Below are 14,397 nucleotides of genomic sequence, written 5' to 3' on the forward strand. Positions count from 1 at the left end.
ATTTCCTTCACATTTCGAGCGCCATGGTGATAGTAAATCTTGTCTTAATCGGTTTCTATCCACGCTTGTTTTTCGTGTACCCGGGGCCACAAACACACACATGCACACACACACAGAAAGCTAGGTCTGGTCTCAAAAACTGGAATAAAATCACTAAAATAAACTGAAATTAATTTTATTTACTTTTTTTGGATGAAAAATTGTTTTTCTACGACTTTTTACCTCAAATAGAAGTAACTCTTATTTTATTAGGTTTTGAATCTATAGAACTTGACTGCCAACACCTTTGAAAGCTTGGAATCCTTATGTTGTTAGTATTGGATACACCTTAAACATAACTGCATAAGTTCGTAAGATGTGTTCCATAAGTTTGTCACTGGTTACTTCATGAAGTGGTGTAGGTGAAACGTCATATTCTCGTAAAGCGACGCCTGTTGAGCCATTGTCAAAGGCTTAATAAGGCTAAATAGGAAGTTGGACTGCAAAACCGAGTGTATTCAATTCTCGCGTCATTCTCGAACTAGCTCTCAGTAAGTCTCTAGCATTACGAAGTATAGGCAGTGTCATACTTATTGAAACATATCTGATAAACTTATGATAACTGTATATACAATACTGGCCCATTTATGACCAAAAAATGTTTCAATTTTCTATCTTTTATGGTGGTTTAAATACTTTTAGGATCGAGACGTGACAGTATTAGATCAAAACATCTTATTGAGATGAATGAGTAAAGCTTTTTTAAGATGCCTTTTTAGGCCTAACCAATTCTTTATTCAAATTTTAGAAAAATAAAAGCAGTAATATTAATGCCTAACAGAAGCAGATAAAAATTTAGGGTGCGCTCGAAGTTTACTTCCCGTACAAAAATTTTAAGCTGTAATTCATCTGCATACGCGCTTTTTTATCGCTACCACGCTGTAATAGGTATACATTAAGGCTACATTTCTGCAGCTCAAAAAACGGGAAAATTTCACAGCAATTCTAGAACTGCAAATTGACTGCCGTTTCTTCATTTTCTGTTTGTTAACTGTTAACTGTCTAGCCTGGCAGAAATATGCAGCGCAATTCTGCAAACGCTAAGCAAAAGTAGAAATACCAGCTGTTAGTTTAAAACTGTAATTTGACCGTTTTTATAGATATGATACAGGTCTGCAAAAGTGATGGAAAAGTAGAAATCCAGCTGCTAATTTAGAACTGTAATTTGACCGTTTTAATAGACATGTTACAGGTCTGCAAAAGTGATAGAAAAGTAGAAATCCAGCTGCTAATTTAAAACTGCAATTCTACCACATTTATAGACATGTTACAGATCTGCAAAAGTGATGGAAAAGCAGAAATGCAGCTGCCAATTTAGAACTGTAATTGGACCTTTTTTATAGACATGTTACAGGTCTGCAAAAGTGATAGAAAAGTAGAAATCCAGCTGCTAATTTAAAACTGCAATTTGGCCACATTTATAGGCATGTTACAGGTCTGAAAGAGTGATTGAAAAGTAGAAATCTAGCTGCTAATTTAAAACTGCAATTTGACTACATTTAAAGACATGTTACAGGTCTGCAAAAGTGATGGAACAGTAGAAATACAGCTGCCAATTTAAAACTTTAATTTGACCTAAATTGACCATTTTTATAGACATGTTACAGGTCTGCAAAAGTGATGGAAAAGTAGAAATTCAGCTGCCAATTTAAAACTGTAATTTAACCACATTTAGAGAGATATTGCAGGTATTCAAAAATAGGAAATTCTACTTTTGAATACCTGCAATATGTCTATAAATGTTGAATAGTTACAGTTTTAAATTGGAAGCTAGATTTCAACTTTCCCATAACTTTTGCAGACCTGTAACATGTGTATAAATGTGGTCAAATTGCAGTTTTAAATTGGCAGCTGGATATCTACTTTTCCATCACTTTTGCAGACCTGTAACATGTCTATATAAATGGTCAAATTACAGTTTTAAATAGGCAGCTGGATTTTTACTTTTCCATCGCTTTTTCAGACTTTTAACATGTCTATAAATATGGTCAAATTACAGTTTTAAATTGGCAGCTGGATTTCTACTTTTCCATCACTTTTTCAGACTTGTAACATGTCTATAAATATGGTCAAATTGCAGTTTTAAATAGGCAGCTGGATTTTTACTTTTCCATCGCTTTTTCAGACTTGTAACATGTCTATAAATATGGTCAAATTACAGTTTTAAATTGGCAGCTGGATTTCTACTTTTCCATCACTTTTTCAGACTTGTAACATGTCTATACATGTAGTCAAATTACAGTTTTAAACTAGCATCTGGTATTTCTACTTTTCTATCGCTTTTGCACATCTGTAACATGTCTATAAAAATGGTCAAATTACAGTTTTAAATTGGCAGCTGAATATCTACTTTTCCATCACTTTTGCAGACCTGTAACATGTCTATATAAATGGTCAAATTACAGTTTTAAATAGGCAGCTGGATTTCTACTTTTCCGTCGCTTTTTCAGACTTGTAACATGTCTATAAATATGGTCAAATTACAGTTTTAAATAGGCAGCTGGATTTCTACTTTTCCATCGCTTTTTCAGACTTGTAACATGTCTATAAATATGGTCAAATTACAGTTTTAAATTGGCAGCTGGATTTCTACTTTTCCATCACTTTTTCAGACTTGTAACATGTCTATAAATATGGTCAAATTGCAGTTTTAAATTGGCAGCTGGATTTCTACTTTTCCATCACTTTTTCAGACTTGTAACATGTCTATACATGTAGTCAAATTACAGTTTTAAACTAGCATCTGGTATTTCTACTTTTCTATCGCTTTTGCACACCTGTAACATGTCTATAAAAATGGTCAAATTACAGTTTTAAATTGGCAGCTGAATATCTACTTTTCCATAAGTTTTGCAGACCTGTAACATGTCTATAAATATGGTCATATTACAGTTTTAAAATGGCATCTGGATTTCTACTTTTCCATCACATTTGCAGGCCTGTAACATGTCTATAAATGTGGTCAAGTTGCAGTTTTAAACTAGCAGCTGGTATTTCTACTTTTTCATCACTTTTGCAGACCTGTAACATGTCAATAAATATAGTCAAATTGCAGTTTTAAATTGGCAGCTGGATTTCTACTTTTCCATCACTTTTGCAGAACTATAAAATGTCTATAACTGTGGTCAAATTACAGTTTTAAACTAGCAGCTGTTATTTCTACTTTTGCATCGCGTTTGCAGAATCGCGCTGCATATTTCTGCCAATACAGACAATTAACAGATAATAAACAGAAAATGTAGAAACGGCAGACAATTTGCAGTTCTGGAATTTCTGTGAAATTTTCGCGTTTTTCTGCAATTTCTGCATACGCGCTTTTTTATCGCTACCTTGCTGTAATAGGTATACATTAAGGCTACATTTCTGCAGCTCAAAAAACGGGAAAATTTCACAGCAATTCTAGAACTGCAAATTGACTGCCGTTTCTTCATTTTCTGTTTGTTAACTGTTAACTGTCTAGCCTGGCAGAAATATGCAGCGCAATTCTGAAAACGCTAAGCAAAAGTAGAAATACCAGCTGTTAGTTTAAAACTGTAATTTGACCGTTTTTATAGATATGATACAGGTCTGCAAAAGTGATGGAAAAGTAGAAATCCAGCTGCTAATTTAGAACTGTAATTTGACCGTTTTAATAGACATGTTACAGGTCTGCAAAAGTGATAGAAAAGTAGAAATCCAGCTGCTAATTTAAAACTGCAATTCTACCACATTTATAGACATGTTACAGATCTGCAAAAGTGATGGAAAAGCAGAAATGCACCTGCCAATTTAGAACTGTAATTGGACCTTTTTTATAGACATGTTACAGGTCTGCAAAAGTGATAGAAAAGTAGAAATCCAGCTGCTAATTTAAAACTGCAATTTGGCCACATTTATAGGCATGTTACAGGTCTGAAAGAGTGATTGAAAAGTAGAAATCTAGCTGCTAATTTAAAACTGCAATTTGACTACATTTAAAGACATGTTACAGGTCTGCAAAAGTGATGGAACAGTAGAAATACAGCTGCCAATTTAAAACTTTAATTTGACCTAAATTGACCATTTTTATAGACATGTTACAGGTCTGCAAAAGTGATGGAAAAGTAGAAATTCAGCTGCCAATTTAAAACTGTAATTTAACCACATTTAGAGAGATATTGCAGGTATTCAAAAGTAGGAAATTCTACTTTTGAATACCTGCAATATGTCTATAAATGTTGAATAGTTACAGTTTTAAATTGGAAGCTAGATTTCAACTTTCCCATAACTTTTGCAGACCTGTAACATGTGTATAAATGTGGTCAAATTGCAGTTTTAAATTGGCAGCTGGATATCTACTTTTCCATCACTTTTGCAGACCTGTAACATGTCTATATAAATGGTCAAATTACAGTTTTAAATAGGCAGCTGGATTTTTACTTTTCCATCGCTTTTTCAGACTTTTAACATGTCTATAAATATGGTCAAATTACAGTTTTAAATTGGCAGCTGGATTTCTACTTTTCCATCACTTTTTCAGACTTGTAACATGTCTATAAATATGGTCAAATTGCAGTTTTAAATAGGCAGCTGGATTTTTACTTTTCCATCGCTTTTTCAGACTTGTAACATGTCTATAAATATGGTCAAATTACAGTTTTAAATTGGCAGCTGGATTTCTACTTTTCCATCACTTTTTCAGACTTGTAACATGTCTATACATGTAGTCAAATTACAGTTTTAAACTAGCATCTGGTATTTCTACTTTTCTATCGCTTTTGCACATCTGTAACATGTCTATAAAAATGGTCAAATTACAGTTTTAAATTGGCAGCTGAATATCTACTTTTCCATCACTTTTGCAGACCTGTAACATGTCTATATAAATGGTCAAATTACAGTTTTAAATAGGCAGCTGGATTTCTACTTTTCCGTCGCTTTTTCAGACTTGTAACATGTCTATAAATATGGTCAAATTACAGTTTTAAATAGGCAGCTGGATTTCTACTTTTCCATCGCTTTTTCAGACTTGTAACATGTCTATAAATATGGTCAAATTACAGTTTTAAATTGGCAGCTGGATTTCTACTTTTCCATCACTTTTTCAGACTTGTAACATGTCTATAAATATGGTCAAATTGCAGTTTTAAATTGGCAGCTGGATTTCTACTTTTCCATCACTTTTTCAGACTTGTAACATGTCTATACATGTAGTCAAATTACAGTTTTAAACTAGCATCTGGTATTTCTACTTTTCTATCGCTTTTGCACACCTGTAACATGTCTATAAAAATGGTCAAATTACAGTTTTAAATTGGCAGCTGAATATCTACTTTTCCATAAGTTTTGCAGACCTGTAACATGTCTATAAATATGGTCATATTACAGTTTTAAAATGGCATCTGGATTTCTACTTTTCCATCACATTTGCAGGCCTGTAACATGTCTATAAATGTGGTCAAGTTGCAGTTTTAAACTAGCAGCTGGTATTTCTACTTTTTCATCACTTTTGCAGACCTGTAACATGTCAATAAATATAGTCAAATTGCAGTTTTAAATTGGCAGCTGGATTTCTACTTTTCCATCACTTTTGCAGAACTATAAAATGTCTATAACTGTGGTCAAATTACAGTTTTAAACTAGCAGCTGTTATTTCTACTTTTGCATCGCGTTTGCAGAATCGCGCTGCATATTTCTGCCAATACAGACAATTAACAGATAATAAACAGAAAATGTAGAAACGGCAGACAATTTGCAGTTCTGGAATTTCTGTGAAATTTTCGCGTTTTTCGAGCTGCAGAAAATGTAGCCTTAATTTATACCTATTACAGCGTGGTAGCGATAAAAAAGCGCGTATGCAGATGAATTACAGCTTAAAATTTTTGTACGGGTAGGAACCTTTTAATTGAGGAAGTTTTCAAGACGCCTATTAAAAGCTTTAAGATGTATTTTACTCGATGGCGTAGCGGAAGGAGGAGTATTGCATTAATCAGTCTCTTCCTTATTCGATTTTATCACATTTTTCTCTGGTGGCTTGGGTTTCGCCTGCTTCTTGCTTTCTTTGGGTTTGCTATCTTTCTTGGTCGGCTTGGATTTGGCCTCTTTCGGTGGTTGCTTGGATTTGGCGTCATTCGGTGGTTGCTTGGATTTGGCGTCTTTTGGTGGTTGCTTGGATTTGGCGTCTTTCGGTGGTTGCTTGGATTTGGCGTCTTTCGGTGGTTGCTTGGATTTGGCGTCTTTCGGTGGTTGCTTGGATTTGGCTTTTTTCGGTGGTGGCTTGGATTTGGCTTTTTTCGTTGGTGACATGGATTTGGGTTCATTCTTTGGTGGCTTAAATTTGGCTTGTCTCGGAAGTGGGTTGGATTTCTTAGTTTCTTTCTTGGCTTGCTTGGGTTCTGGATTGTTTTTTGCCGCCTCCAATGAATTATTGTTTGATTCATTCGTTGGATTAGTTATAGAGGCTTTACTCAAATCTGTTTGGGTTGATCCCTGAGATCCTTTAAAGTTTGACCTTTTACCCTTTAAATTTTTTTCCTTGACAGCATTCCCAGTTTGTCCCTTAACATGTATCCGCCTCTAGGTTGTGTTCCAGACAAATTGGTAAAAATGAAGTCGTTAAATCTCGCGTTGACCATTTTTGAAATTAGCATGGAATAAAAAGATGGTAGGTAGGGGCCCAACAATTTGTTGTCTAATATCTTTTTGAGGTAAATAGAAACTCTTTCTTAAGCTCAATATCCCTCTTTATGGCAGGAAGCAGCACCTGCAAAATGTAAATATTAAATTTAAATTACGTCACTGGGATAAATCTGACTTAATCTTACTTGAGCCATTTTTGATCCTAGAGCATTTAGGTTTTCCCTTTTGATATACAACCTTAACTTGTTGTCAAACTTGTCTAAAAATTCGTTGAAATCCTTCTTAAGGAAAAACATGTACCCTTTATCCCTTGTTTGCAGACTCGAGGGAAGATCACTTGGTTTTTCAGCCTGGGTCATTGAAAAACTCCTAGTGAGGGAGAGGTGGTTTTTGGCCAAAGTTTTATTGTTGTTTAGTTTTCTTCTAAGGATATTATTGAATAATTTTTGCATTCGTTTAATACAGGCTCCTCCCAATTCTATTAGCCTAGTATCTAATTCATTTTCACTTTCATTTTCGACGTAAGTGTTTGAACTTTCCCCGATAAAGTTGGAACTTGCTGAACCAGCTAAATTAAAGTTCACTACTTATTTCACTTACAATAATAATTCTTTAATTATAAATGTCTATTTACCAGTCTTTTTGGTCGGAAGTTGATCTCTATCGAAAATTATTGAAATCAGCGAAACCAAAACTGCATTACGTATAGCAATTATGACAACAGCAAAGGTATCAAGCTAATTTGAAAACTTTAAATTAACGGTCAAAATATATTCCATTTCCAATATTTTTACCTTTGACTGAGACTTATCTTATTTAAACTCATTTCCAAGGACTTGTAACCACATTTCTGTAAGAATACTTCTACGTTCCTCTATTATTATATTATCTTTCCTGTTACTTGGGTTTGAAGCAAATTGAGTGTCCGCATCATCTTCAAACCCAACACAACATTCTATGTCATTTATAATCATTTCTGGACACGTAGTTTTCAGAAACATGTTATTTAAATCTGAATCTCGTTTACCAGAATTTGACTGATGAAATGTTCCAATGCACGTTTTCCAGAGGCAAACCGAAAGACTTTCAAAATACGACATTTGACTAGATTGACTTTCATTTTCCATTCTACCCTTAGGCCTTGGTCTTATTTGATTCTTCCACAAATTTAAGAAATCTTGGTTATTCTCATCACTTAAAAACTTTTCTCCAGTCAAGTACTCGTTAATACTATTTAGAATTACATCATTTCCAATCGTTTTTAAATACTTTACATCGTTGTCAATACTTTTTTTCGATTTTTGCCTGGGCCGACTCTCTCGCTACTGACCGCGCCCATTTTACATTTTAATCAGTAATTTCCGGTTAGTAGGTGGCGCGCTAAACCGACTTAAACTAGGCCCCTCCCAGAAAAAAAGATAACTCTGACTTCATGGAAGGGGAATAGACTGACTCGAACGTTCTCTCTTTACGTGAATGAGATCTTGATAGCTCCGATATCATTGGCTAGCTTCCACTATACACGCGCTTCCGGGGAAAAACCGGAAAGAAGAGTAAATAAGATTTTCGTTCACGTGGCGACCGCAGAGCGTCGCATATAATTGGGAAGCCGGCGGAGCGGGAGAAAACGCTGTAGCATAAAAATTGCTCGAGTAACTTATAGGGAGCTAACATATTATTAACTCATGGTATTATTCGTATGAAATTCAGTATTAATTTCTAGTAAGCAACTTGTGCATGGTAAGATTGGTGATTTTTTAGGTAGTATTATATAAATGTCAGTAGTTTAATCATTATTCATGTGTATTAAGGGGGAGGACCAATGACCTAAACTTCGAATCGTTTTTCAAACGATTGCGCTCAGATCTGCGGGGAATAACACAATTCTATCCCCCGGTAGTAGGTATTATAGTGGATATTTAGAAGTTTTCCTTCTGTAAACCATCCCTGTACCGGAATTCAGTGAACTATTTATTATTATTTAACGCTATACTAACGCCGATAGAAATAACTGTCATGAAGGCTTTAATGTATTGAACTATAATGAGAAGAAACTGATCTCGCATCTTTGAAAATGGGGAATTTTTTTTTCAAGCGCGGTTAAGATTACCGGTGAAAGGGAAAGGGATAGATTGCGATCTGAACCAGAGTGGAAGTTCACCTGGACATTTTTCATTAAGGGGGAAGACCATTGAAGACAACCCAAAATAGTTCGAGTCCAGTGTTCAAAGTAATAGCCCCACACGGATAAAATTTTACTCACTTATAGTTTAAACTCTCTCCTAGCGATTAAAATAGTTTTCATTATTTTTAACTCAATATTTAAGTCAGAATATTTTTTCCCGCTGGTGAAGTTTTCGCTATAGTTATTCAAGATCAGCTCTTACAATTCAATACCTAATTTTTTGCCCAATATGTCATTCGAAAGACAATTTTGAGCTGTATCGATTAAAATAAGTTTCAATTAAATCCGTCCACCTGACCTGCGAACACCTGAGATTGTTACGGGAATTTTATCTTTGGATAGCACAATTTCTTTCATTGACCACCATTACGAGAGTGGTTTGCCCTCGCGTGACCCTTTTTCAATAGAAACGCTTGTAATATCTGTAAAGTTTTTTTTCTTGAAACTACAATACCTATAAAACTAGAGCTGTACTTCTCTTCCCTATTAAAAGTACATTTAGTATAGCTTTGAAGGCACTGAAGTGTTCATCTGGAACATGGTGACATTTAAGAGGGTCTGGACTAGGCCTGATGCATAATAAATGTAGCGCTATACGAAAGAAGGGATAATTTGAGTGTCACATAGGGTGTGAGTCTTGCTCCTAAAATGTACACGTAGTTTACTGTTAGTGAACCTTTGCATCATTTTAATACAGTAATGGCAGTGCTGCGTATGCAAAGGTCATACTCTTCTCTCTTAGCTCAGTGTCATCCTCCTACGGGCGCGTACAATATCCCCTCTAACAAGAGCGAGCCCAGATGGAGAGATACACAGTCTACGCCCATCTCTAGTAGTCAATTTTGTTACAACGAGATTAGTTTTTAATTTATTTAGCAAAACGTTTCCTAGAACTTTATATCGCTAACAACTTCGAAATTAAAATGTATATGGCATCAGAGTTAAGTCTTCCTTATAATCACCCCTAAGAAAAAATCAATTTAATCGAAAAAAAGAACACCAAGTAAAGTTCTTACTCGCAAAAAGCGCCATCGACATTATAGGAAGAAATATTACGGCAATACCAAGTATCAGACAACGACCACATCTCTTTTCGACGCCAGACCGTTTGTGAGCCAAACCAGGGCCAAACAAAGTGTAGAGAGGAAGGCTAGCAGTTGAGTTTCACTCGTTACTTGACTAACTCGGCTAATTTCAGAGGGCCTGACAACACTGCACTGCAGTTAAAGCTAAGAGAGGGGGAGGAAATATCTCTAGCCCTTTTGGTGGATGCTATCTATATTTAGAATAATAAAATAACATAAAAGTTACTTTAAATTATTCTAAATCGATAAAACAATTTTTATTTGAACACCCGGGAGAGGGTCAGTGAGGCCTAATTTCAAGAAGGATAAACTAGAATTTTGTTGGTGATAAGCAAGAATAGCCTCGACAAAGAGGAGAGAGAGAGGGAGATAGAAAGGATCATTATAAAATGGGAAAATAGGGGGGTAGTAAAAACAATTTTCGGAACGTTTAGTCTTAGGACGCACATACTTTGCGCATGAAGAGATTGACCTCCTCGCCTTACCTCTGTCATCCTCTACGTCAACTATGCGCGGGAAAGCTGAGCTCAGTTGCCGCGGTGTACCGTAGATTTACCCCCGTTTTCACCACGCATGGATCACGGCTGCCTTTACTGATTCTCTCTCCGTCTTTCTCTCCTCTTTGGCCCCGAAATCCACGAGCAGAAAAATTCTTTGAATTGAATGAAGCCTTTCTAAATCGCATTCATAGTCTCCCGTATATACCCCACCCCTCGGTAGTTCTGTACAACAAAATAACTTCAAAATTTCGCTGCGGGGGCCAGACGACCAGTTTTACCTTTTGCCCTTCGTACCGCCAGTCTTTATACCAGCTTAGAAGGAAAAATTCTACATAGTATGAGAAGTTCAGAGTTTAGCCTATACCCAGATAGGGTGCCCTCTAGGAATTAAGTATTGAAGCTGTCTAAATTTGAAGTTTTTCTGGTGCAGCTCTTTTATTAGTGGACGGATTTAATTGAAAATTATTTTAATCGATACAGCTCAAAATTTTCTTTCGAATGACATATTTGGCAAAACATTAGGTATTGAATTGTAAGAATAACTACATCCAAAACCGGAAAAAATATTCAGACTTAAATATTGACTTCAAAATAATAAAAAATATTTTAATCGTTAGGAGAAGGTTTGAACTATAAGTCAGTAAAATTTTCTCCGTATAGGGCTATTATTTTGGGGACTGGACTCGAACTAAAACAGGGTATTTTGATTAGGCTTCAGTTGTCTTCCCCCTTAATGTATGAAAATTCAGGTTCTAAGTCTAATACAAAATCTGATTCTTTTAAAACTAGAATAACCTAGCTTAAGCCTGTGTTTCAGGATCTACCATAGAATAAGCTTACAATAGCAGTGGCTATCTTTCAAGATCTAATATAGCATAAACCTACCAGGATCTACCATGGAATAAGTCTACAATAGCATAAACCTATCTTTCAAAATCTAATATAGCATAAACCTATCTTTCAAAATCTAATATAGCATAAACCTACCAGGATCTACCATAGAATAACCAGTGGCGGCGCTACATTAAGGCTAAGTAGGCTATAGCCTACCTGACAATTAGACAGGGGCACCAAAAATTGAGGAGAAGGGGCCCAAAAACCTCACAAAAATGAGGAATGAAAGGGAAAAGTTCGGTATTAAAATATCTCCAAGGTTAATTTGCTATGTAAAATAGTAAACATTGGTAAAATTCAGTTTCTAGAGACGATCCATCGCCTCCCTCCCCCACACGGCAAAGGCAGCTCCATCCACAGTCAGTCGATGAGTCGACATTAGAGGGGAAGTTTTTATTAGCATTGACCAGCCATAGGGTAAATGTTCAAAGTTGTATATAAGAACAGAATTTTACACTGTAAAAAATAACCGTACTGTCTAGTACCTTTAAAGGTATTTTTCAATGCATCCCCAGACGTACCTATATAGGTACTACAAAATACCGTTGTGTAAGGGTACTCTGAAATACCTCTTGAAGAAGGTACTTTTGAGGACTATAAGGTATTTTGTGATCCCGTAATGGGTATCATTTAAACCTCAACAAAGGTCGGAATAAAACTTTCAAATTGTGAAAGGTACTCCTTATTACCGAAAAGGGTACCTGTTAACACTCAAAAAGGTTCGAAAATATACTTTTAAAGGTATTTTGTGCTACCAAGTTAGGTGTCAAATAAAACCCACAAACAGGTCTAAATTATACTTTCGCGCCATCAAAAATATTTGCGCCACATTTGAAACTGGTAAACTTCATCATTTTCAGACATGGTAAGCAATACACCACTTCGATATAAAAGAGACGGAAAGACACGAGAGTAATATTTTCCTTCCATCTCAACTTTTAGTGTCTTTGTTGTGGGCTTACGGGATGAGGGTAAAATTTTGCCTTCCATCTCGCCTTAAGTGTCTGCGCCGTAGGCTTGCGGGGTCGTGAGAGTTCGCATAGTAAGCAAGGGATCAACCACTCAAGATTTCCCGATACTACATTTAGCTCCCCCTTGTTAAGGAAGGTGTGATACTGTTATAGTGTAAAGGTAATTCAGGGTCACATATACATGTAAATTTTTTGAATGGCGACTGAAGGCGTAAGCTCGGATTCAAACCTTTATATTAACTATGTATGCCTTATATCATAATTGTATTGCCTTTAAATGATGTAACGTATGCTAGTGTACATAGCTGTCAAAGAAAATAATTAATATTAATTATATGTAATTAAATATTTAAGAAAAACCACTAGCTAGGAAACTTGAGATTGAAATTGAAATCTCGGGTAGAAAACCACTACCTTATTCTACCCTACCGAACCTAATCTTTATGGTTATTATTAATATTCCAACAGAGATTTCTTCTACGCTGTCATTACTAGTGCTACTGGTGAAATGAACAGTTAGTGTTAGAGAATTTGGGCTAGAAGTATTATATCATGTATTTTACTTTAGTAGTGTTAGTTAAAATCAGCACGCCGGAACTAAAAACTCCCTCTAAAGGAGTCTGTTAAGTCCTTTTCTAGTTCCAGGGTACGATAACATACCACCAGAAGCGCTGAAACTCTAAAAGGTTTCACTATATACCTTATATTTCCAAAATACCCCTTTCGAAATCATTTAATACCCGTACTGTGAGACAACTAATAGACTACGTTCATGGGTACTAAAAAGGTCGCGGAGGTATTTTATAGTACCTTCAAAGTACCTTTATTTTTGACAGTGTATAGCACTTCAGTCTGAACAAGCATAGTCTCTTACTCTCTGCAACGAAAGTCTCTCATAGTCTAAACGCTTGCTTAGCAGGCTGCCTTGCCAGTCCATTGAATAGATGTATCAGAAAATAGTTATTTGGTGCTCAAAAGAGTAAACAAAAACGGACAAGACAGTAAGACATTGAGAAACAAGATAAAACAATGAGCAATTTCTTTAAAAGAAGCAAAACTGATTTAAAACTATGAGGTAAACATTAAAAATTATAATTTTTTTTTTTTTTGAAGAAACTTGTGAAAGAAGGGGGATGAAAACTGAAAAACCCTGCTAGGGGCCCTAAAACTACCTTCAGCCTACACTGAAAAAAATTCTGGCGCCGCCACTGAGAATAACCTAGCATAAACCTATCTTTCAAGATCAAATATAACATAAACCAACAAGGATCTACCATGGAATAAGCCTACAATAGCATAAACCTATCTTTCAAAACCTAATATAGCATAAATTCTAGAGGGCCGGTAGGCCCTTCTAGATAAGATCCCACACCCTCCCGTAATGTTAAATGAAAATTCACAGATTTTCGCCGATTTTCCCCTAGGAATAACATGGGGTTTTTGGTGCTCCTGCACATCGAATCATTTAAAAACTAAAGCGAAGTTACGTTTCGGAATACTTTCAAATTAACAAGTAACTATTCAAGGTGTGCCTTTTTCAAGTTTCATCAAAATTAATTAAGTCTAAGTATGTTAATTTAATTTAAAATGTAAGTACCTCAAAAGATTATTCTACAGCAGACGACGCTAGTTGTTCATTACTCTACCGTAGACGACGCTAATTTGCCATTTCCCCACCTTGAAACTTTACCTTGATATTTTTCAATAAATATAACACTATATTTATTAAAAATTTCTCTGGCGGGTCTAATTTTCGTTTAATTATGTGTCTCGGTTGAAATTCTATACTTAAGATACCTTTTAAATTTATATTTTTGATGTTAGTTTCGACCAAGGCTTAAGTTGCCTTACTTAGGCCATGGATTTATAATAGAAGCTTACGCTTCATGGATATTTCACTGTAGCCTTCAGTAGGGCATTTTGATTTTAAACACATTTATGTCATAAAAATTCGCGCGGGTGGGGACTGGGGGGCCTGATGACGTAGAAATTGAGGCAAACCTTTTCTTTCGGCGCGCGTGCGCGCGCGCTTTTCTAAAAATAATTTCACGCGCGCTATTAAAAATTACTACTCGATCACGTGATAAACTTCAACCCCCCCTCTGAATTTGCCTCAAATTCTACGT

At 35.6% G+C, this 14,397-nt stretch overlaps 2 protein-coding genes across 2 annotated transcripts in view; both read right to left on the reverse strand.

Moving 5' to 3' along the window:
• Positions 1 to 14,397, reverse strand: part of LOC149596181 (multidrug resistance-associated protein 1-like) — a 28,604-nt gene that overhangs the window by 6,780 nt on the left and 7,427 nt on the right. The window lies entirely within an intron of this gene.
• LOC149596182 (uncharacterized) lies at positions 6,666 to 7,975 on the reverse strand. Its single transcript, XM_089861272.1, has 5 exons — positions 7,911 to 7,975; positions 7,499 to 7,866; positions 7,271 to 7,330; positions 6,822 to 7,204; positions 6,666 to 6,760 (listed from the first exon to the last, which is right to left on the reverse strand). Exons 1-5 carry the CDS (start codon positions 7,973 to 7,975, stop codon positions 6,689 to 6,691), a joined length of 948 nt encoding a protein of 315 aa, XP_089717398.1. The 3' UTR covers positions 6,666 to 6,688.

The sequence above is a fragment of the Phalangium opilio genome, unplaced genomic scaffold (genome assembly GCF_054372755.1).
Source record: "Phalangium opilio isolate 3A_F unplaced genomic scaffold, DU_Popi_V2 ptg000390l_1, whole genome shotgun sequence".
Taxonomy (NCBI): domain Eukaryota; kingdom Metazoa; phylum Arthropoda; class Arachnida; order Opiliones; family Phalangiidae; genus Phalangium; species Phalangium opilio.

Bases quoted from the DNA above. Each gene is read 5' to 3' on its own strand.
- LOC149596182 (XM_089861272.1), bottom strand. From the start codon at position 7,975: ATGGGCGCGGTCAGTAGCGAGAGAGTCGGCCCAGGCAAAAATCGAAAA. The intron at 7,205-7,270 runs GTAAATAGACAT...ACTTTAATTTAG, and splicing joins ACTTCCGACCAAAAAGACTG to CTGGTTCAGCAAGTTCCAAC. The intron at 6,761-6,821 runs GTAAGATTAAGT...TACATTTTGCAG, and splicing joins TAGGATCAAAAATGGCTCAA to GTGCTGCTTCCTGCCATAAA.